Below are 25,353 nucleotides of genomic sequence, written 5' to 3'. Positions count from 1 at the left end.
TACATCTTGGTGCTCTATGGACAAGAAAAAAAATAAACTTAAATTATTTTGTTACATTCTAAAACCAATGCAAGGACAGCATTCAAAGCTCCAATAGTTTAGAAAGTTTACATAGTCTATTTGTGTAAATGTCTTTCTTCAGACTACATGAATCTCAATGGATGCAACTTTAAAAAAAAAAGTCTAACATTCCATACTGAGAAAGGAAAAGAGGAAAATAATGAACTGGAGGAAGTCTTTTCTCTTACTTATAATAAATCCAGCAGGCTGAGTTGATGTATAATCACAAACTTAAAATATAGAATTTTCTGTATTATTGCATTTTTAAAGTTTTATTTAGGCAGTAGATTAAAGAGTGTGGGGAAAAAACCTGCCGTTTAAATGTACATATTAGTCCACCCCAAACCTACAAAAGCACTGCTATCACAAGCTATGGAGAAAGCCTTATGCATTCCTTTCCACTTTCACGTTACCTATAATGCTGTCAATAATATAATCCAATATGCCATTAAAGGCTTTCAATTCCACCTCCAATGGATACCAAAAGCCATCTATGCCTCAGCAAAACCACATGCTTTTATAGCAATTATATGAACACACACGCACATTTGCTTGTCAGACAATGCAGGCATTTGGGATGTCAGCCTGCCTTAACGCTGTCAAGGTCAGTGCAAAAGGGACACAAAGAAAAGTGAGACAATCCTGTGGGGAAAAATTGTCAACAGGGATGATTTTAAAACTTTTATTATTCTTTCTTGGCAATTCATTTGTTCATTAAATCACCATGAAAAATTCAAATTGCGTTCAAAGTTTGTATTCTACATTTTGGATTTTGCCATTTCCAATAAGGTTTTTACAAAATAAAGGTTTAAAGCGCTTTGTGACGGAGCTTGCTTTCTTGCTGCTCTGGCGCTCCTGGGGATTAGCCTGCCACATAGTCTGACGATTGCTGAGTCCATCATTCCATTCACTCACTGCATCGGCTCTCTCATACTCCTGGAGCTTTCCTCTTCCTGGTTTAGCCCTCTGGCTAAAATACATTGTAGTTCCCTCTTCCTGAGCTATTATCAAACTGTCCCCAGCAGTCACCAAATAGGCTGCTCCTGGCATGCCACTCCTACAGCGTACTGTAGAGGAACCCAGCAGGTTCCAATCCAGGGACCCTCGACCCAATAGCTCAGGTCTTTATTCTCCCAGCCTTTACTGCTCCTTCCTCGGACTGCTCCCTACATTTCCTATTACAGTCCTACTCTCCTCCCTTGTATCGGGGAGTGTGACTGCAGACTCTGTTGCCAGCTTCCTGGCTTTGCAGAAGTCCCACATCTTTCTGCCCAGGTAACTTCATTCCCAATTAAGCCATATTGTATCCTAGCGCCCTCCCAGGTGCAGCCTATGGCTAATTGGCCTCTCTTTCTTATATTAACTGCTCCAGGGCTAGTGTGGGGAGAATGCCCCATCACACTCTTGCTAAAACTGAACTCTGTAACACAATGATAACTAAAGTGCAGAATATCCTATTTACAGATGGGCAAACTGTGGTGTAAAGAGATTAAATGATACCAAAGGTCACAAAGTGGGTCAGTGGCAGAGTCACAAATAAAACCAAGTGACCTGATCCTTCTTTCATTTACACCAGCAAAACCCAGGAATAGTTACAATTAAATCACTAGAGTTACAACAGTGTAAAACAAATATGAGAAAAAATCTGAATAAAGGAGTCTTGATAGCTCGTACCTGCTGAAATCTGTAGAAACACTACCTGTTTCATATCCACTAGTGGTTTTATTATTGCATTTTGGTAACATTTGGCTCCAATTTTTTTGACTACTGTGCAGTCAATCCATTATTTAACAAGAATAACATGAGATACACATCAACTAATTATAATTATCTATTATTGGGCAAGTGAAGCAGGTCCCTACACTCAACGTGATGGCATTTCTCTGTCTGCCTAATGTGGAAACAGGTTCTGACAAATATGATCTCATGTTCCCTCTTTTCCATTCAAGATTTACCTATCTTTTTACTTATACTCTCTTCACCCAATAGTTTCTCATCTGTATTTTCTCTTTGTTCATTTTACTTTCTCTCTCCTGCATCTGTTTCTCTATCATTTCCCATAAGCATGTAGATTTTTTTTTTCCATATTAAAAATGTTATCAGTTCTCACACTCAGCTTAAACCTCTTTTAGGTGACATTTCTGTCAGCTCATGAATTGCATTTCAATATTATTAAACATAGCTATTTTGGAAATTACCAAGAAGGGTATAATTACGGAAAGTACGGTACTTACTGTTTGAATAAACAAGTTGTCCATCCACTTATCTAAAATGTTATTTAGACAATATGAAAAAGAATTGCTTTATTGATTTAAGTTAGAAAAAGTCATTTTCAAGCCCCTATCGTTATCATCCAGTAGCCACCTTGAAAGTATTAAAATTACGATCTTCACATTCTTGTTACCTTGTAAAAGAAACCGCCTACTGCCCACTGTGTTTTGTCACTCTTCCACAGCTGTCTATAAATACAAATGAGATGGCCATTAAGTGGAATTACAACTTTCAGTGGTAGCCATAGCATCTTCCAAGGCATACATCTATCAAGGAATCAGAACTACACTACCAGGCCAGTCCAGATCTTCCCTTATCTTCCAGTAGCATTTGACCACTCCCCACATTTTAAAATAATGATATTCCTCTTTGGGACTCGGTTGCACCCTACCATCTTTTCCACAAGCTGCAGCACTGAACGGTTATGAAACATGATTGGGAAATAAAAGTGCCTGATGGCCACTGGAAAAATCATGGACTTGGTGAATTCGCTGAGAGAACGTATGGGAATATAACAGAAGAGACACCAAATCTCAGCCTTTCCTAGGGACAATCATAATAAGGCTGTCCCTGACAACTGGGTACCAGAACTTCTGAAAGCTTTTGAGGTTTCACTGCCCAGGTACCAAGATTAGGATGCACCTGTTTCCTTCAATGTTTAGGACTGTAATGTAACTATGTGAACCTCCATCTATAGAAAGTAGGATGTTTCATCAGTGAATAAGTGACTAAAGTCTAATGCAGAAGCTGTAATCTTGCTAAGAGAATAAGAAAATGCTTTCAATGTTTCTGAGGGGTTTTTAAAAATCAGTTTAACTCTTCTCCTAAATTTACACCTCATTGAAAACCCAAAATGAGATATTAATAAAACAGTCAATCTAACAATTAGATACAGTACTCAAAATGCAATAGACAAGTGCAGGCACTTGTCTAAGTTCAGCTCACTCTGCAGGAGTGAGAGCTACAAGGATTATCACTTCTCTCTCATCCCTAAGGGGAATAGCTATAGATTTACCTTGTTTAAGAAGTTAATCAAATCACTTTAAATGCATCTTTGGGCAGAATTTGGTCCTATGAAAAAAATTTGTAGAACAGAACTATGAGCTAGGAAAGGCCAGCATACTGCGTCGAGAGCTCATCTCATAAAACAAGAAAATACAAACCAGTTGACTTCATCTCATTTCATTTCAACCCAAACAAACACTTGATAATGGCCTTTTCTTTCTGAAAAATGGGTCTGCAAACCCCTTTCATACTGACATACACAAAATCCATATTCAAGCCCTGAGAAGAATTCACACAGGAACACCAGAAGAGTTCACGCTGATCAGGAGCTAAAACAATCTCTGTAAGGGAGCAGCATGCCTTCTTCTATAATAGTCACTTTGATTTCTTTGGTGTGCCTAATGCTACTGTCTGTGCTACACATGCCCAGACCTTGTGCAAGAATCAAGACTGTGGCTTTACTCTTACACAGCTGTAAACAGGGACAAGAAGAGGGCTTCTTACATCATCTCCCCCACTTACACACTCAGATATGTTTGTAACCCTCAAGACACTTTAGCATGCCTATCTTTATTTCTTCTCCAGACAAATCAGTGGGTGACATTTTCTCCATAAATTTGATCTTAAATAATTTTCAAATGTGTTGGCTCTATTTCTATCTACTACTGAAATGATGGCCTGCTACAGGACCACTCATGTACAGCAAACTGAAGAAGTGGAACATCTGTAGTTGGATGTTTTCAAGTCACCAGGGCCTGATAAAATACATCCCAGAATATGCAAAGAACTGACTGCAGAGATATCTGAGGATTAGTGTGATTATCTTTGAAAAGTCATGGAAGGTGGAAGAGATTCCAGAGGACTGGAAAGGGGCAAATATAGTGCCGATCTATAAAAAAGGGAATAAGGACAATTGGGGGAATTACAGACCAGTCATCTTAATTTCAGTACCCAGAAAGATAATGGAGCAAATAATTAACCAATCAATTTGTCAGGAAAAAATTGTGTCAAACCAACCTAATAGCTTTCTTTGACAGGGTAATAAACCTTGGGGGGTGGGGGGGTTAAATGTGGTATATCTTGACTTTAGTAAGGATTTTGATTCTGTATCGCATGACCTTCTCATAAACAAACTAGGGAAACACAATCTAGACAGAGCTACTATGAGGTGGGTGCATAACTGATTGGAAAACCGTTCCTAGAGAGTAGTTATCAGTGGCTCTCAGTCAAGCTGGAAGGACATATCAAGTGGGGTCCCACAGAGATCAGTTCTGGGTCTGGTTCTCGTCAATATTTTCATCAATTATTTAGATAAGGGCACAGTTTGCGGAAAATACCAAGCTGGGAGGAGTTGCAAGTGTTTTGGAGGACAGGATTAAAATTCGAAATGATCTCGACAAGCTGAAGTAAATAGGATGAAATTCAATAAGAACAAACACAAAGTACTCCACTTAGGAAGGAACAATCAGATGCACACATACAAAATGGGAAATGACTGCCTAGGAAGAAGTACTGTGGAAAGGGATCTGGGGATCATGGTGGATCACAAGCTAAATACACCTCTACCATGCTATAACGCGGTCATGGGGAGCCAAAAATCCCTACTGCATTATAGCTGAAACCCCGTTATATCGGGGTAGGGTGGCAGGGCTCCAGCAGTGATTTAAAGAGCTCTGGGCTCCAGCTGCGGTGGGGAGCCCCAGGCCCTTTAAATCACTGGTGGAACCCCGCTGCCACAGCCCCGCGGTAGGGACAGCAGGACTTCAGAGGTGATTTAAAGGGCCCGGGGCTCCCCGCAGCAGCCAGAGCCCCGGATCCTTTAAAGCGCCGCCAGAGCCCCGCTGCTACCGCGCTATATGCAAACCCATGTTATATCGGGGGGTAGAGGTCTATGAGTCAACAGTGTAACACTGTTGCAAAAAAAGCAAACATCATTCTTGGGTGTATTAATGGGAGTGTTGTAAGCAACACATGAGAAATAATTATTCCACTCTACTCTGCGCTGATTAGGCCTCAATTGAAATATTGTGTCCAGTTCTGGGCATCACATTTCAGGAAAGATGTGGACAAATTGGAGAAAGTCCAGAGAATAACAACAAAAATTATTAAAGATCTAGAAAACATGAGCTATGAGGGAAGACTGAAAATATTGGGTTTGTTTAGTCTGGAGAAGAGAAGACTGAGGAAGGACATAACAGTTTTCATGTACATAAAATGTTGTTACAAGAGGGGAGAGAAAAATTGTTCTCCTTAACCTCTGAGGATAGGACAAGAAGCAATGGGCTTAAATTGCAGCAAAGGCAATTTAGGTTGGACATTATGAAAAACTTCCTTAGTCAGGATGCTTAAGCACTTGACTAAACTGCCTAGGGGGTTGTGCAATCTCTGTCATTGGTGATTTTTAAGAGAAGGTTACACAAACACCTGTCAGGGATAGTCTAGATAATACTTAGTCGTACCTGAATGCAGGGGACTGGACAAGACAACCTCTTAAGGTCCCTTCCAATGCTACAGTTCTATGATTCTCCATCCTCTACCCTCAACTTTTCCATTTTCTTGAGACTCTCTATTACGAAACCACTTTACTTTGCATTCTGTCTTTGTAAATTAATTGGCTTTGTGCTACAGTATTAAGTCCTCTCCTGAAGTCTAGCTGATTTGCTCTACATCCTGAACTATTAATTCCACAGTGTATTCAAGTCATTCAAGCAAACTTGCTTGGCATGAGTTTCCTTTATGTATCTGTGCTAGTTTCTATTTTCTGAACTGCAATATATAATATTATACATTCTTGTTCCTTATCAATCTTGGCAACATTTTCTTTGTAGCTAAAAGCAACTTTATAGGTATATAATCTATATTATATTAGCCACATTCCAGTCCTCTGTCTTTGGCGCTATAAATACTTTTGCCACAGGCTTTCCCATTTTCCTTGTTACTGCCTGAAAAGTCCCAGGATGTAATTTATCTGGCTCTGCATCTGGTATTTTGTCAAGTTTATTATTTGCTGCAACACCGTATCACACAGCCTTGCCATTCCGCTTCACCTCAACCTTCTTTTCCCATCTCTCCCCCAACAAGATGTTCATCTCTGCAATGTTATAGTCCACGTCTACATTGAGACCAAGAATTTGTTTATGCCCACAGCAAATAAAGGCCACATTTGTCTTTATCGTTCTACACTTGCCCAGAAGTGACCTTCCTGTCTCTTTGCCTATGTGTTTGCTTCTTATGTATTTATAAAGGTTTACTTTTGTTCATCTTCAGGTCTCTTGCTATTTTCATGTCAATTAAACTTAAGTAGTACATATTTTTGTGTGTTAATTTTTTTTTAAACAGACATGCATTTTGTTTTTGTCTGCATCCTTTTACACCAATTCTTCTAACTGATTATTTCCATGTCCACTTTGACAGCATCCTGTCCTTAATTACATTCTGAAATTCTCTAGTCCACTATATTTATGATGAAGTAGACACAATCCTTTGTGAATGAAATAAATTTTCCTACTTGCTGCCTGTTACTGTGTACTTTCATTAATGATTTTGTTTTCCTCTTCCTAATATTTTTATTCATAAATCAAAACAGATTGTATCTCTACTTCCCAGATTCTCTCTACTTTCCTCTTTACCTGACTATTTCTCTCTCTCTCCTCCCCCACCCCCCCCCCAAACACACACAAAGTGTTAGTTCAGGTGTCCTGAACAAACTCCTATCAGGCTACTTTCATTATGCCTACTCCAAAGCTTTCAATGTAGTTTCATTTGGGAGCATTATCCCCCTATACTTGCTATCCTAAAATATTAAGAATAATATTCTACATTTCTATAGAGCCTTCCAAGGATTGCTGAGTTTATTGATTACGCCTCACAACATGGTTTTTATCATCCACATTTTACTTATACCAAAAATAAGGTACAGAGTGGCCATGTGACTTGCCCAAGGCAATGTGGGAAGTATGTGGCAGAACCAGAAATAGACTCCCACTCTTGTGCTTTGGCTACAAAATCATCTTTCCCCTGTTGGCATGTGAAGTTGCTGTGTGATGATGTCAAGGTTCCGCCCCCACTCTGAACTTTAGGGTACAGATGTGGGGACCTGCATGGACACTTCTAAGCTTAATTACTAGCTTAGATCTGGTAACACTGCCACCATCCAGAAATTTCAGTGTCTTGATCACTTTCTGTCCCCCCAAAACCTTCCCCTCCCTGGGCACCTTGAGAGGCTTTTTCACCAAGTTCCTGGTGAACACCGATCCAACTCCTTGGATCTTAATACAAGGAGAATTTAACCATCCCCACTCCCTTCCCCCACCAATTCCTGGTGAGTCTAGATCCAATCCCCTTGGATCTTACCACAAGGAAAAAATCAATCAGGTTCTTAAAAAGAAAGCTTTTAATTAAAGAAAGGTAAAAATTATCTCTGTAAAATCAGGATGGAAAATACTTTACAGGGTAATCAGATTTATATAGCCCAGAGGAACCCCCTCTAGCCTTAGGTTCAAAGTTACAGCAAACAGAGGTAAAATCCTCTCAGCAAAAAGGAACATTTACAAGTTGAGAAAACAAAAATAAGACTAACATGCCTTGCCTGGCTATTACTTACAAGTTTGAAACATGAGAGACTGATTCAGAAAGATTTGGAGAGCCTGGATTGATGTCTGGTCCCTCTTAGTCCCAAGAGCGAACAACCCCCAAACAAAGAGCACAAACAAAAGACTTCCCTCCACCAAGATTTGAAAGTATCTTGTCCCCTTATTGGTCCTCTGGTGTCAGCCAGGTTTACTGAGCTTCTTAACCCTTTACAGGTAAAAGAGACATTAACCCTTAACTATCTGTTATGACAGATGATAATAAACTGCCTTGTTCCACCCCAGAGGTGGAGCACGTCAGTAGTGGCTGGAATGATTGTTGGGTATACATACCATTTGTAAAAGTTTATAAAACACTTCTAGACCTGTCATAGGTTTATTCCCCACTTTGAACTTTAGCGTTCACAAGATGGGGACCTGCATGGACTCCTCTAAACTTAAATCCTAGTTTAGATCTGGTAAACACTGCCACCAACTAGACATTCCAGTGTCTAGTACACTCCCTGTTCCCCCAAACTTTCCCTGGGGAACACAGATCCCAACTCCTTGAATCTCAACACAAAGGAGAATAAACCATTCCCCTCCACCTTCTTCCCCCCTCCCCTAGCCGTTAGGAGAGACCAATACAGATTCAAACTCCTTGAATCAAAACAAAGAGGGATTCACTTTTCCCCCCTCCCCTTCCCCTGAAAATCCAAACAAGGGAAGAAATCAATCAAGTTCTAAAATAAAAGATTTTATTAAAGAAAGAAAAAAGTACACTCTCTGTATCACCAAGATGGAAAATATACAGGGTCTAGCTATAAACCTGGAAAGACTTCCCCCCCCTCCTTTCTCAGAATAATCAAAGTAACAGCAAACAGAAATAAAGATATTTCTTCAGCAAACACACAATTGCAAATGTAGAAATCAATTATAAGACTAAACCGCCTTCTAATACTCACTAAACTGAATAGAAGAAAATACTTCAGGAAACCTTGGAGAACTTGAAGAATATGTCTGGCCTCTCTTAAATCCAAAGAGAGAACGAATTCAAAACAAAGAACACAGACAAAGGCTTCCCTCCACAGAGATTTGAAATTATCTTGTCCCTTGACTGGTCCTCTGGTCAGGTGTTCATCAGGTTACTGAGCTTGTTAACCCTTTACAGGTAAAAGAGACTTTCACCCTTAACTATCTGTTTATGACAAGACCATTCAAGTAAATTATGATATGGGCCAGATCCTCAGCTGGTGTTATCCTCAGCTTTGCTCCTTTGACTTGACTGGTGTTATGCAATTTTACTACTAAGCAATCTGGCCCATTATTTTACAGCCTCTGTTTACTGATTACCAAGTCTCTTACCACTTGAGTACCATCTAAATCAGGGGTCGGCAACCTTTCAGAAGTGGTGTGCCAAGTCTTCATTTATTCACTCTAATTTAAGGTTTCGCGTGCCAGTAATACATTTTAACATTTTTAGAAAGTCTTTCTATAAGGCTATAATGTATAACAAAACTATTTGTTGTATGTAAAGTAAATATGTTTTTTAAAATATTTAAGAAGCTTCGTTTAAAATTAAATTAAAATGCAGATCTCCCTGGACCAGTGGCCAGGACCTGGGCAGTGTGAGTGCCACTGAAAATCAGCTCGCGTGCCGCCTTCGGCACACGTGCCATAGGTTGCCTACCCCTGATCTAAATTATCCATAGCTCCTCCTGTAGTGAGAGAAGAATTTCTCCACAGCTTCCCATTAAGGGGCTTCTTCCCATCTGGAATATTAGAGAATATAACTCACTTTTTCAAGCTCCAAAAATTTTCAACGTGGGTTCTGTAGATATATTTCCCAGTTGGAATTTAAACAACCACAAAATTCCACAGCTCTGTTTTTTGCATTTCCATGTTCCACTTTTTAAAACAGGCAGTTATATCTTCATTCAGTTGTGTGATTCTAGGCTTGTTGAGAACAAAGCTGGGAGACTATTTGAAAATGAAATGGAAATTCATCTGCTTTGGGATTTCATTTCAAGCTTGAATCTCAGCACAAGTTCATTAAAAGAGTTTTTTTTTTTTTAAAAAAAGAACCCTGAATATTTTCCTATTAAACTACCAGTTTAAACTAAATGGTGCTGGATGAGTTTTGCTTCAAGTTTTTTCAGCCCTTTCAACCTGAACCTCAAAGTAAAACCAAAAAAATGTCCTGTTTGAGTCAATCAAAAATGTCCTTGTTGCATACAGCAGAGTCAAGAGTTGTTCCACACCCTATAGTCTACAGGGGGAAAAAAGCCACTGTCAAACTTAGAGAGTATATTCATTCACCCCTGCTAGAAACTTTATTTGGAAATGTTGTAATTTACAATCCCTACAAGCAAGAATTGGGAAAATACTGGGCAAAATTGATTCTTGGTGTGACTTCTTTGACTTCTATAGGATCAATCCAGATTACTGTCTTCATTACAGTCTCATTTTTGCAGTCCCTGATATGTTCATTTAGAAACCATTTTATTTTTTTCTAAATATCTTGACATTGTTGTACACTCTAGAGAGTTAGTCAGATGGAGAGATTATCACATGACATGTTACTTTGACACCTGATAGATTGTGGAAATCTTGGTGAAGAATTTAAGCTTGAAGTGGTGGTTCACCATCCATCACTTCAAGACAATATCACCAATTCATAACACTGAAAGAAAGCTAATATTTCTCCCCAAATCTAAGTGCATATGAATGTTTTCTGGATGGACTATTACTTTACATTAGCAGTAGTTTTCAACAAATTAGCCATTATGGCAATAGTGTTTTGGAAGCCAGGAATTGTAGAATCAATGATGGAGCAATTAATAGCATTTTATGAGACAAGGTAATTCCTAAAACACATAACAACAACAGGCATTGCAGGCACAATTCAATGACATTTCCAAGTTGCAGTCATTAGTGAGCCAGCTGGTTGATGGTGTATATTTCCTCTTCTATCTTTATGAAACAGTTTAATCTTTCTTTCTTAAAAAAAAAGACCAACAAAAACTGCCATTTTACAGCAAGATGGACTGATTCCAGATATTCATGGTCTAAGCTACAGTGAAATCTACCAAATACAGATCTTCACTTTATAGGTGTGCTGTTAATTAAAACACACCATGGACAAAAACATCCCTATCAATCACTTCTGTAACTTTAATAGCCCATGGCATTGCTACATGCTGCTACAAGATTATACCAGTTTAAAGGCTACATGAACCTAGTTTAAAACATGGAGGTGGTAACTTATGACATATCTGACACTAACTCAGTTTAAGACACAAAACACAGTTTAAAAGCTGCATGAAACAGACTTAAATTACAACTTTAATTGGCAATAAACTTGAAGGGTATTTTTAAAAACAATTAAAAAAACTGTCCTGTGATAGGAGGTTATTCACAAATCAATTATCTCTAGGCATACAACAATTTCCAGGTGATAATTCAGACAATGAATCTTTGACAGAGCCCAACATCATGAGTTACCAGAACTTAGGTGACTGCCAAAAAATAATAGAGTCTGTGGCTTTTCTCAAGTTCCTAGAGTAACAGACCTACCTCGACAGATGGTCCCATTCCCCACATATCCAGGTTTGCAGGTGCAGCTATGTCCCCTGACAGTGTTAGTACAGATTGCATTCACATCACAGTTGTGCTGTCCGCTGCCACATTCATCATGCTCTACCAGAAAAAAAATACAAGAGAGAAAAAGATCTGCTTTTCAGTTTGCTGATCTGACATTTGAAAACTGAGTTAGAACTAATATTAAGGCTGCCACAATGGCTGAACACAGCAGGGATTCAAATGTAAGAGCCTAATATGGACTGCTTCAATTCCAGGACATAATGACATATTCATTGCAGGAGCAGCTTGTTTATTCAGACTGAAGAGGAGAAGACTATCTGGGCAGACTACACAGCACTGCTACCATAATAGTCACAGGAAGATGATTATCACTGCAGCATCTCGGATGTGATAAGCCTCACCATCACTGCCCACTACCAAGTGTGGTGAATATAAATACAAGATAAATGGTTATAATGAGGCGCATTGACGGCATAGTCTTTAAAGGTCCAACGACACTTCCATTACAATCATTCACATGCACAAATGCATGCTGTGCTAAAGCTTGGCATAAAATATAAAATAATAATATTCTGCACTTCTAAGGCACCTTTCAGACCAAGGGTTCTCAAAGCACCTTCCAGAATTATTGGCCATGTGTTACTCTCATTACCCAAGCTGCTAACAGGGCTGAAAGGCCTGCAACTTACTCTCCCCTCCCTTCCATCTCCTCCCTCGCATCCATGTGTGTGATGCTGCAGTCCGCTCCAGCAAAGCGCCAATTTAAGGTTGCCAGCAACCTTGACCCTGAAGCCTCCCGCCTCTCATATAGTTCAGCCAGCTCCTCCCTCTGCATATGTGGCAGGAGTTGGAGGGAGGGGAAGAAAGAAGAGCCGCTGACGCATCATCTCAGAAGAAATATAATGGTGACGCTTTGCCTGCCTCTTGCATGTTTTAAAAGGATGATGATTTAATCTTAACTGAAGTTAATTTGTTAACTCTTTCTTTATGGGAAGGAATCACAGTGCAGTGATCAGGGGTGGCTCCAGACCCCAGCATGCCAAGCGCGTGCTTGGGGCTGCATGCCATGGGGGGCGCTCTGCCGGTCACCGGGAGGGTGGCAGGCGGCTCCGGTGGACCTCCCGCAGGCATGCCTGCGGAGGGTTCGCTGGTCCCGCGGCTGCGGGAGGTCCCCCGGAGCCGCGGGACCAGCGACCGGCAGAGTGCCTCCAGCGGCATGCCACCCTGCTTGGGGCGGCGAAATGTCTAGAGCTGCCCCTGGCAGTGATGCTTCCAGAAAGCATAGCTATGGGTGCAAGAAAATGGGTGTAATTACAAAGCAGAAATTGAAATGCTTCTTGCTAGTGTTTGTCTTTATTGTTGCTAATACAAAAGTCAAGTTAGTATTTATGACCTTCTCTTAATGGACACTCGTAGCTGAAAGGTACCCTCTAGTGGGAAAAGGGTTATGCCTTATAAACAGACTCTCCCAAATTCCAGGTTGACACTGTACTTCAGGATAATTCAAACTGTCTGAGTGACAGATTGCAAGGGCTCTGCTAGAATAAATGTTCTTGAAAGAGCATAAATATGTCTTTGCACATTATCTATTGGGTATATAATGTTTCCAAACACATTCGATAGCTAAGTGATATGGGATTTACATAATTTTTCAAAGGAGTATCATAGGGATATTTTGCTCTTTCCTTCTCACTTTTTTAAAATAGAAAATTCATACATAAAAATGTATCTGGCTTCAGCTGATAAATTCAGACTTATGTTTATGCTCTTTAGTTTATGCTGGTCCCTTGCTCTGCTGCAGAATTCACTTTAGCTACTCTCTACTTTTCAGACCCTTAGATATTGTGAGTGTTAGGCTCCTTCCTGGGCACTATAAACTCTTCTTCTTGAACTCAAAGGGAACTATGCAGCAGCCTAGCTTTTGCAACTCCTATCTCGATTAAGAAAAGCACCACACACAGCTCAGCCCATTGTGGCAGACAAAGGAGAAGTTTTTATAGTGGTAACCCTCTGACCACCGCCAGAGGTGATTAGCCCATTCTATTCTTAAAACATATTTTCTTTTAAAAACAACATTTCCCCCTAAATCTCACTATAGAGGAAAGTTGGTGTAGTTATTGATCTGTATTTCAGTAGCACCAGAAACACGGGGCGGGGCCCATTGTGCTAGGTACTATACACACACGCATAATAAAATCAACCCTGCCCTAAAGAACTGACAATCTGTTTAGATTCCCCCTCACTATTTACAGCAAAAACAATATCCCATCTTACGGGAAAAACTTGGGTTTGCCAAAACATGCAAAACCTTAACCCCTTCGGAGCTCTTCCCAGATGTTTACAACAATAGGGGTTCTAACGCAGACAAGGTTCCATAGTTGCAGCCTTTTTTAACATTGATGTCAATTAGATCTGTTCTGAGAAATGTAATGGGCACGGTGTTAACAATGGTTCTGGCCATAGGAAACTGCCCTATACAAGAGAACCCAGTGTTGCTAACACCAATACAACTAAGGGATCCTTGTCCATGCAAGAATTTCCAAAAATGAGAACTGTGGGCCAGCTGCAATGGTGGGAATTTTTTTTTTATTTTCCCTAGTGTAGACAAGTCTATAGAAGAGTTAGCTACAGCCCTAGCGAGAATGAGTCAGCATTGATCTTCTGTCAGATTAACAAAAGTCTTTTATTTCAAAACACATTAACCTGTGAGAAAAGGAAAAAGGCTTAAGACTCTGTCAGTATCCTACTTTGGTTGTGTTTCCTTCGTCCTTTTAAGATTTCACCAAAGAGCATTGTTGTTTTTTTTTAAAAATAGCATTTCTGAGAAATTCCCTTAAGGCCTCACCTTGGCATGATTCATAATGTGTATTAGCAAAACTCTCTAGTGCTTAGTTGTAGCCCGAAAACCTACATCAGTGTCTATAGAAAGTGAAATCAATCTACAGAGGGAATTTCAAAGAAGCAGAACAGAAGACAAATCAGACTGACCAGGATTAGCACTGCTACTCTCGCAAGAAATTGCCATGATATTTTTAATTCTTGCAAGTGTTTTGCGACAAATGGCTTAGTTTGGCAATTCATTCAAAAGACACCTCCTCCAGTAGCATGGGGCAATTAACACCATGCTGAATCATTGGCTCAGTGAGGTCAGTGGAATTCAGAGTCAGAAGGGGAGAATTACAAGACAAGATGGCAACTCAAGATGGAATGTGAAGACCCTGAAAAAGAAAAAGAAATTAAAAAAAAACCCAAAGATCTGAGGTAAGATAATTTGGAGTCACTATTTGTTGAGAGCATGTCTTATTTTGGCAATTACACTTTTAGCCGAAACCCAGAAGCGCAGAAAGGAGCATGTAAAAATAAAAAAATATATAATCTCAAAAAGGGGATTTTTAGGGTAGGTACAGGGATCATCTATATGGGGTGGTGGTCACTCTTTTACCTGACTGGTTTCTTCTATCCCTGATTTACTATACAATATTGACAAAAGTTGAAGTTTGTGAAAGAGCTAGCAGCAGGCAAAGGGTGTTTCTATACTGCCATTAAAAACCCCATAGTTGGCCTGGGTTTGGGTTAGGGGCTGTTTAACTGCAGTTTAGACTTCTGGGCTCAGGCCACAGCCCAAGCTCTAGAACCCTCCCACCTCGGAGAGTCCTAGAGTCCACACTGCAGCCCGAGCCCAGAAATCTACACTGCTATTAAACAGCCCTGCAGTTTGAGCCCTGAGAGCCCGAGCCCAAGTCCACTGGCACAGGCCAGCCAGGGCTGCCTAACAGCAGTGTAGACATACCCAATGGGAGCATGGGTGGCTTACTGGGAACAGAGATGAGAGATGTGATTTACTGATTTCCTAAATTTAAGTCATTCCCTGGAGTATTAACATACATTTCAAGAAACAGTAACCATTCAAGAGCAATAATAATTATTATAATACTTTGTCCTTACGGAGATGTTAATTTCTTTATGAAATCCTTGGAGGTTGTATTTTCAGGTCTTATATATCTTGTATCTAAATAATATATTAACCTATAATGGGGAAGAAGTGTGGCCTAGTAGCCCTGGAGTCAGGTGATCTGGATTACATTTTCATCTGTGCTAGAGGCTTGCCTCATTTTTTCCTTCTGTAAAATGGGGATACTACTACTTAACTCACAGAAATGTTCTGAGGATTAACTAACAATAGTAAACTGTTTTGAAATGCTCACATGTAAGATACTGTAGATGATTAGAGTACTGTTATTATTACTTTATTGGTATAAATCTGAGAATCGAGTGTTTGCTGCTGGCTTACCTTTTGCTTTTTTACTTCTTCCTTGTTGTATCACTAAGCTCAAAGAACACCTCACATTTCCCTCCTGCCTATCCAGCCAGCCAAAACCAAAATCGACAAACTAATAATTTATTACTAAGCTGTTTGTTGTCAGTAAAAGTCTCCTAGAATTTCAAAACCTTTCATGACCTTTCTCAAAATCCACAAGAGGATTATTTTACAAGCACAGTATTTTCTCAGTTCATATTTGCAGCAGGATAGTTTGCGAAGAAAAGACAAGAATGCATATTCTCCCCTTGGCCATTGGCTAGGAATACACTCTTGCTTTCATGTATGCTTGAAAAATTACTTCCAAGAAATTAGACTTATTTTACAAAAATATTTCTGAGGAAGAATGTTCCCCCTCCTGCCTTTGTTGTTCCCAAAGTCAAAGCCCACTGTATACCCATAAAGTGAGTAAAATCCCCACAGAAAACTTCCATTTGAAAATGCTGTCACTGGAAAGTCAGCCCCGGTTAACGACCTGCCTCAGGCAACAGAGAGAGCATAAACCTGAACAGAAATCTACAATGATAACACTATGGGTTTGGGAAAACTAAAGTTGTTTATGTACCATTAGAGATATATAATGCTATGCACAGTAATTACAGATCTCTTCATTAGGGATCTACAGCAATTAACTGTTTATCAGAACACTTTGGTGTATCTTCTAAAAAGTAATCCAAGAAGAGAATCTTATTTTTCAACACTACATGCCCTTATATAAATAATAATCATATAAAAAGCGAAATTAATCCACCAATATTTAGTTTCAAGTAGATAGCAAGTTGAATATGACATTTAGACTCAAAGAAAGTAGTACTACATCTTACACAGTAGCTCAAAACAGCTTAAGCATTAAGAACAGATTTAAGACAGGTTGTGTTTGTCTGGTACCTCTGTAAGAATACAAATGAGGAGCTGAGGAGCACATGAAGTGTCAACCCTTTCCCTGAGCTCCATGGAAGAGCTAGCCATAATGTGCAGGCCCTGTTTCCTGTTAGCACCCCAACCACACTAGATGCCTGACAAGGCAAAGAGACAGGTAATCCCCAATCACCATGGCATAGTTGGCCAGGCATGGAACCAAAGATGATACAACTGCCACACGCGAGTGCAACCCCTTGGAGGAATTCTGACCGAGCCTGGCTAGATCGGATAGCTAAATATACACCACATGGGTCACCACAATTCCACTTACTCAACGAGTATATTCTACAACCAGTCACATAAAAATCACTCATTGTGCAAATGTGCATTAAAACAATAAATGAGTGAGATTTTAGGCAGCGGGCAGCTATGGTCCAGACAGTAGAACTAAACCCTACAGGTAAGTCTTGTCATTAATACATCTCATCAGAGAAGTTCACTATGAAAGATGGAACATCTAATATTAGTTAATGAAACCAATATGTCCCACAATGCCCTCTTGGGCATACTGGAGTTTGGAGTCTTTTCCTGTGGACTCTCATATTTAGATTTTAAACGGATCTTTAGCATTTTTTCAAAACACATGAAACTGTATGTGAATTAGGGTAAAGTGCTTGTAGGTGACAGCAATGCAGTATTTTGCATACATCAAAGCATTATCTGCTCCAACTGAGTTTTCTCTTTCTTTCTCATAAATACATAACACTGTTGACAGCAAATAACACCAATGAAAAGCGTAAATTGGATACGGTAAACAAAACCTGACAAAAACCAAAGAAGTCAGCAATATTAGGGCACCTATTTCCTTTTCACATCCCCCGTCACTCAACTTTTCTGGCCTAATTTTGGTGAAAAGCTACAAAACTAGGTCCTCTCACTGAGGTGGATATTTTACCACTTGAAAAATGCCCTGTATATTATGCTGCATTCAGCTGGGGATGCGTAGTAAGAAGGGCACGAGGGGATTATATCCAAAGCAGCACATTATACAGAGATTCTTTTTCCAGAAGTATTTGTAGAGTCAAGAGGCCCTTAGAAATAGATTTGGAAAATACCTGCAAAGTGAGAGATTATTCCAAGGATTTATCTCTTACTCTAAACATAAATATATGTACATACATACATATTTCTTCCTTCTACTCGTGAATTTATGTGCTTGTGAAAGGTTCTAGATGTTCTGAAGACTGATGTCCTCTATTTAGTCACATAACAGGGCAATGTGGAAAGAAGCAGTGCAATCTTGCCCATGCTGAGTTACCAATATGACCCAATCTGGACCCAGATGAACTAAATCTAACAGTGAAAAAGCAGTGGTGTCTCCCCACACTTACTCAAGCCAAGATACTTAATGCCAAGTTTAATGGTGATGTCAGTGGTGTGAACATATCCAGGAGGAACTGGACTGAGACTACCAACTTATTTCACACAGGTCACTTCACAGCCAGCAGATGCTAATGGGTTTTGCTCACCACTGTCTTGAACTGGGCTTTAACTGGTGACCTAGAGCAAAAAGCCTTTCTATCCCACTGCCAATGCCCTGAGCAATCCAGGCTCCCTCATTTTCCTTTAGCAACAAAAACAAAACAGATTTCAAATGCCAGGGTCCTTGTCTCACAATGTGTGTAAATAGATCTCATTAACCATAATCACTGATGTAGTATACCACAGTCTCAAGCTGGCGTAAATCCCAATAGCTCCATTGGCCCAGTATGTGCATAAACAGAGGTGAGAATAAACCAGCAGACAGAGTCATATATATTATTTTTATACCATGTAATAGTATAAGTACAAAATGTGATCTACATTTTCCCCCGAGAGCTTCTATACTGTGCAAGATCCCAAACAATGTTCTGTAACTGATCTTTCCCTTATACTTACATTCATTTAGCATATAGAATCCTACCATTCAGAGCATTCTGAGTTAAAATTTAATTAAAAAACTAGGTAAGGAAGATGTCAGAAAAAGAAGCATTTACGATACCTTTTACTTTTTGTCTTCACAAAGCAATATAAATACAATTTACATTCTAAACTTCATACACAAAACTATATCAATCACAGATTCCAAATTAAAAACTCTTATCCAGTTTATTTTAATAGTGCATTTTTGCCATTTCATATTTTGTTTTCAGTTCTACAAATGAGCACAAAGCATAAAACTCAAATTTCTTATTTATCTGAAATAACTAATATACCAGATCTTCACACAAATACATTTTATTTCCTATCAATAACCATAAGCCATTTTGCTCTGAGCTCCTCATGCAATAGGCATCTTAATATATAGGACAGCAGTACATATCCTCAGGTTTATCCTTATCACAGGGACAATCTTAAATCATACTCTGTGCCATGAAATCTGCTTTGCTACACAACTTCATGAAAATTGCTAAAGGTGAGTAACCTCTTCTTCAGCAGTTATTTGACTTTCCATGCCAAAATTTCACCTTGTGTGTGTCTTTTTACACAGAAGTCAAATATTGAACAGTGGTGAGGAGAAAAACTGTTTGTTGTTTTGGGGGGGGGCGGGGGGAAGATACTTAATTGTATCTGTTTGTACTTCATTCACCTACTGTATTATGGGTCAACTTGTGACCATTATTAGGCACCCTTACAGAGAAGAGAGCAGCCTCTGCAGAACTGGTACAGGTGGACAGAGTGTGGGGGCACACATAGATGGAGTGTGGGAGACCAATGAGTGAGCAGAGGTGTGGCTGCATCCCTCTAAATTCATTGGTTAGTGAAGTAAACTGTGCCATGTCAAGCGCTGACACAGCTTGCTGACCCTCTGGGAGACTGAACTGTGACTGTCTGAGACATCATGTGGACTAGGAAAAGTAATTTTAGGACAGGCATATCTACTACAAGCTATCTAGTCAAGACAAGGCTTAGGTCACAATTCAGTCCATGGTCTCCTGCAAGGCATCTGCATAAAGTCCCTTATACAGGGCTCGTGGTAACTCATCAATCTAGTACTAGGCAATTATTGTTCATTATGAATATATTTTACCAGATATTTTAGTATCACTATTTAAGTGCCAAATTTTCAAATATGGGCTTCTAAATTGTTTCCAAAACATCTGCTGCATCACTTGGCCCCTGAAAAATCCTAATTTATGCCTACAAGTTGTGGCACCCATTATGTATGCACATTGATATTTATATGCCATTATCCATTCTTTATGAGCAAATGCCTGTTAACATACACAAATTTGGATTCTGCGGGTACAATCAGCAAATACAAAATATTTTGATGTGTGCATATGGGGGGAAAGGGTGAGAGACATGAGAATGTGAGGGCCATACTTCTGAAAATTTGGCCTTCAGGATACTGTTAAATTTTGAGCACTAGGGGCCTGATCCAGAGTCCACTGAAGTCAGTGCAAAGATCACCATTGACTACAAGGGGCTTTGCTTCAAGCTCTAGCTAAAGATAGAGTCAGTGGTGGTGTAATTCATGTGCCACATTTTCTCATGTGGACTTTTTTGCCCTTTTATTTCCCTTCTTTCTTAAAATACACTTGATTGATTTTCTCATCCTTTACCACTTTGTCCCACAAATGTGCTCCCAATCTTTTTATTAATATAGAAGAATAGCTACTGAGTTATTGGTGTTAACACTCATAGCATCAGTTTTCTTCTGACATTTAATGTGTATGATATGTATACCAGTGACTGGTACAGTAACAGCACTGACATATTTAATGAAATTCTGAAATGAGCCCTTAGCAAGTGAATGTTCTTGTGGTGAAATGTGCAATAAAATTGATAAATTCCTCAGTTTAAGTCAGATGCTTATCTTCGCTGGAGTTTGGGGGAAATTTTTGTGATTCAGACTTCGCAGGTTTTACAATAAATTTGGAGAATCCTCTCCAGTGCTTTATTGCTCCCTAATTTTAAAAAGCGACCTTGTGAAAAGGTTTAGTGACAAAGACAACAGGGCTCTCGTTAGAACTGGGCCCTCAATTAAGTGACCCTCCTCATTCTTAGGGTGCTAGAAATTAAATCTATTATAATTTCCAAACAGGGCTGGAAAAAATCAAACCTTAGCATACTTCTATGTAAGAAAACTAAGCCACTCACTCTCTCTCTGGAAACCTAATTTTACACTTTGGGACACCAAAAGCTGTGTGAAATTGTGTGTGTGGGTGATCAAATTCAACTCACACCAGGTCTACACTAAAAACATTTCCTGCTATAATAGTATCTGAGACAGTCTGTATTAAGGTGACCAGATAGCAGCTGTTAAAAAACAGGGCAGCGGGTGGGGGTAATAGGCGCCTATATAAGAAAATTCCCCAAAAATGGGACTGTCCCTATAAAAATGGGACATCTGGTCACCCTAGTCTGTATCCCTATACTCACCCTCTTTACACAAACTATCATGGATTTTGTACAATGTATACCTTCTGAAGTATCATTTGAAAACTCAATTTGATGATCATTATTGTCCTGATAAAATGTGTGTGGCAACATTGTTAAATTCTACTGTAAGACATTGCTGAGACATGCTCAGGTTTAGAAAAGCAGACACAAACCAGTTCCTCAGAGACAAAAGGCAAACTGATGCCTCAACCAGGTGTCAATAAAGACAAATGGATGATCAACCTAGTTAAGCAGACATTCTTTGGCAGGAAAAGGATGTGATCGAGAAATTTACATCTTGGCAATGAACAGCTGGAAGTTCCGATCTCCACAGACTGGCTGTCTCCTGAACCTCAGCTGGAGATGATTTTCAAAGGGAAAAAAGAGCTCTAAGAAAGGATAATGGAGGCCCCCAAATATATCTCCCTCCATCTCTACTCACGGCATCAACACCACCTTAAGGACAAGAAAATTACATTGAACTGGGGGAAAGAGGTCCTGGCTGGAAGGATTCCAGACAGTAAGACTGCTAGTGCACGTAGTGAGAGAGGCTCTTTGCTTTGAATTCACTTACCTTGTTAAGTTAGGCGTTAGTTGCATTTTACCTTTTTTTTTTGTAACCAAGCCTGACTTTATGCGTCTTTACTTGTAATCACTTAAAATCTATCTTGCTGTAGTTAATCAACTTGTTTTATTGTTTTATGTAAGCCAGTGGGTGCTTGGATTGACGTGTAGAGGCAGTTAAACTGGCAAAAAAGGTCACGTTACCATTATAGCTTACTTCTTTTGGGGAATTGGTATAAGCTATACCGAAAAAAAGACACTCTCCTTTTCTATTAGGGAGGTTTGCCAGTACAGCTACACCAGCAAACACTTTCTGGTGTACACCTGCCCTCAGTAAAGGAGAGGGCTGCCAGGTAGCTTCAGACCTGCAGAGCTTAAATGCTGAGCTATATGGCACTTAGGCACTATGTTGGCACCTAGATCAAGCCCTTCAGAATTTAGAAGCTAAAGCTCCGGAGGAATTCCTAAACTTCACAAGAACTGAGCTACAGAAGAGCTGCCAGTCCTGGACTGAAGCTCTGCTTCTGCAAATCTTAGCTCTACAGACAGTGCAACCCTGGGGAATTTAACTTGGTCAAGAGTTGTAGTTAATCTCAGTTCAGTAAATAGGGTTTACACTGTAGTAAGAGATATCAATGATCTACCACAAAGTTACCAAGGCACAAAACAAAACAAAAAAACGCCAAAAGTTTAACAATGGAAAGAGGATAAACATCCACAGTGCTGAATATTGTAGAACTGTAGCATAGTCTGATGAGATTTATAAACATGAAGATTTAAGAATAATTGGCGTCAATTTCTGGAAGTTTACAGCTAATATTTCTTATTAATTTGCTTGGTAATTTCATACTTTTAGATAACCAGATACATTCTGTAGCCTTTGTGTATGATATGTTATGGCTGTGTTGTATAATGGCTAGAAGGCAGGTCTGGAAGTCAAGAGATTCCGCTCTTGTCTTTTGTGATCTTGTGAAAGTCACTATATCCTACTTGTATTTCATTTGCACTGTAAGTAAAAGCAGAAATAATTATGCTTACCATCTTTGGTAAAGGCTTTGAGATCTATGGATGGGAACATTCCATCTAAGTGCTAAGTATTATTATATTCATTTTTATCACAGCTGCTTTTGGAGATAATATTTAGAAAGTAAACTCCCCCTTCTCTACAAATCATTTGGTTAATCAGTATACAAGGAGGTGGACGAATCATTCTCTATGGGCTATATAGGGTGACCAGACGTCCCGATTTTATCGGGACTGTCCCGATATTTGCTTGTTTGTCCCGCGTCCCGACCAATGTTCGGTCGGGACACTGGACAAACAAACAATTTTGCCCTCCGCTCCCGTGCACAGGCGGAGCCCGGAGGGGCTCTTGCCCCCCGGCCCGACTCCGCCCCTTCCTTCCCCCATTGGATCCCTCACCAAATCCCTGCCCCCAGCCCCGCCCCCTCACTGCCCCATTGGATCCCAAGCCGAACCTGGGGAGGAGACGCCCCTGTGCAGCAGCCTGGGCACACGGGCCATGGCTGGCTGGGGCCGGGAGCGCTGCAGTGCAGCGCGGAGGCTGCTCCAGCCCTGCAGTCCACGGGGCAGCATGGTGGGTCCAGGGGCAGCGCGGAGCAGGCAGGGACCGGGTAAGCGGCATGGCCCGGGGGTGTGGGCTGCCCGCCGGAGACATGTGGTGGAGAGGGGCTGCGGGGGCGAGATCTGTCCCAGGCGGGGCGGCTGGCGCGAGGAGCCGGCCAGGGTCCCCCGAACCGATAAACTTCCCCGACGCTGCTGGGGAATCCTGCGCCTCTCCCGCTCGGCTGCGCTCCAGCATCTTGCCCTGCCAGGAAGGAGCTGCTGGAGTGCAGCTGAGCGGGAGAGGCGCGGGGCTCCCCGCCTGCGGTGGGACGAATCTCATGTGCCCGGGGTGGGAGGCTCCGCGGGGAATGCAGTGCGCGCGGCTGGGGCGCTGTGTGCGATCCGGCGGCGCGGCTGGGTCCTGCTAATGCCCCCGGCCCCTGCAAAACTGTTTTTTTTTTTGCTCTGCCGCCATTTTTTTTGCTCCGCCCCTCCCCCCCCCCCGTCCCGATATTTCATCCCTGTGATCTGGTCACCCTAGGGCTATAGTCTGATCACATTAAGGTCAATGACAGTTTTGCAACCGACTTCAATGGAATCAGGAATTAGCCCTACAAAAAAAATTCTCAAAAACGCAGAACCACAAACTACTGAATTGTGATTATCCCGAAAGCACAACCTGTCTGCATTTTCTGTGTAATTATTACTTTTTTTTTAATTGTGAAAGTGGAATAATGAGTCTTGTAGAGAGAATAATCTAAGGTACATCTGCATTTAATTTACAGCTTGGGTAGGTGTACACATGCCCACTTTGATCAAGCTAGCGCACTAAAGTAGAAGTGTAACCACAGCAGCATGGGTGGTGGGATGGGCTACCCACCACAGTAAGGACTGTACTGGGGCCAGCTAGCCCCTCCCACTGGCTGCACCATCATGGCTATGCTTCTACTTTTAGTGCGCCAGCACAATCAAAGCTAGCATACATACATCTACCCCCACAAGCTGAATGTAAATATACCCTGAGTCTTGGAATTCAGTTTAACATATTAAACAGGAGAGCAAGTGCATAGTTCCAGCTATATAAGCCAGCTGTCAACTAAAGGAATTGTACTAATCAAAATCAAGGTAAAGAAGAGGACAGGACTATGAAGGTCTCGCCTGCCTTAATCATGGAAAAACTAATACATAAAATCTTTTCTCCTCACAATACCTAAACAGTTATCAGAATGAGGAAGTAGAAAGCACGATTCTGATGAAAATCATGTCAGACATACTGTAAATTTAAACACTGAGGAGAAACAGGTGCAACTAGTAAATCAGAGATAATGACACAATTCAGCAAACTGAGACTGTGTCTTCCAATTACAACTGCCTAATTCACACATTACAGAAATGTGTCTGTTACCATTATGTTTTAGGAAACCATTTTATTTTGACCATGTATTGTAAAAATATACCAGAGATGGTTCAAATACTTTCATTCTGTATTGCCAAAGCAAAGTAAAGGGTAATATGAAATAAGTTTTACCTATTATGGAGTCGCTAGTTGCAACACCATCATTAAGACTGAGTCAGAAGTTTTCAGTTTAACAGGAGCTTTAAACCTTTATTTAGTAGAAATCTCAAGAGATAAAAGTGAAACACACAACATAAACTTTGACACATTTTTCATGGTGATCTGATGAAAATTGGGTTAATAAGAGTTCTTAAAAAAAGGACCCCGCCCGCCACCATTAGTTTTTCACTCCATTGTCTCATGCCATCACTCCATAAGGCTTTCACTTCTACCTGAACCAAACTTCACAAAGCAGCATATACTCCCAACTTCATCAAATTTGCACTCTAGCTTAAGAATAACAGCGACCTCTCAGCAATATTAAGACAGAATCACTTCCGAAAAATATGGAATGTGAGACAATCAGATGTGCCAGTCTGTTGATCTGAAAAGTATCTGAGATCACTGTTAAGGTTTTGTGTTAGAGTACAAGTCTGATGAACTCAGGCACGTATTACTTTTTGATATCTGTTGGACTGAAAGCTTTGCAGAGTATTGGAGTGAGTGTTGACAGCATTGTGGGCAGTGTCAAAGTGGTAAAGATTGCAGAAGACTTT

General features: G+C 40.4%; 1 protein-coding gene across 6 annotated transcripts in view; it reads right to left on the bottom strand.

Moving 5' to 3' along the window:
• Positions 1 to 25,353, bottom strand: part of NELL1 (neural EGFL like 1) — a 436,046-nt gene that overhangs the window by 178,157 nt on the left and 232,536 nt on the right. For all 6 annotated transcript variants that reach the window (XM_045015869.1, XM_045015870.1, XM_045015871.1 and 3 more), the window contains one exon: positions 11,481 to 11,603. In XM_045015869.1, the coding sequence (XP_044871804.1) occupies positions 11,481 to 11,603 (123 nt within the window). The remainder of the gene's footprint in view (positions 1 to 11,480; positions 11,604 to 25,353) is intronic.

This window comes from Mauremys mutica, chromosome 4, assembly GCF_020497125.1.
Source record: "Mauremys mutica isolate MM-2020 ecotype Southern chromosome 4, ASM2049712v1, whole genome shotgun sequence".
Classification (NCBI taxonomy): domain Eukaryota; kingdom Metazoa; phylum Chordata; order Testudines; family Geoemydidae; genus Mauremys; species Mauremys mutica.
The sequence above is the reverse complement of the archived record's forward strand: the minus strand, read 5'-3'. Positions and strand labels throughout refer to the sequence as shown.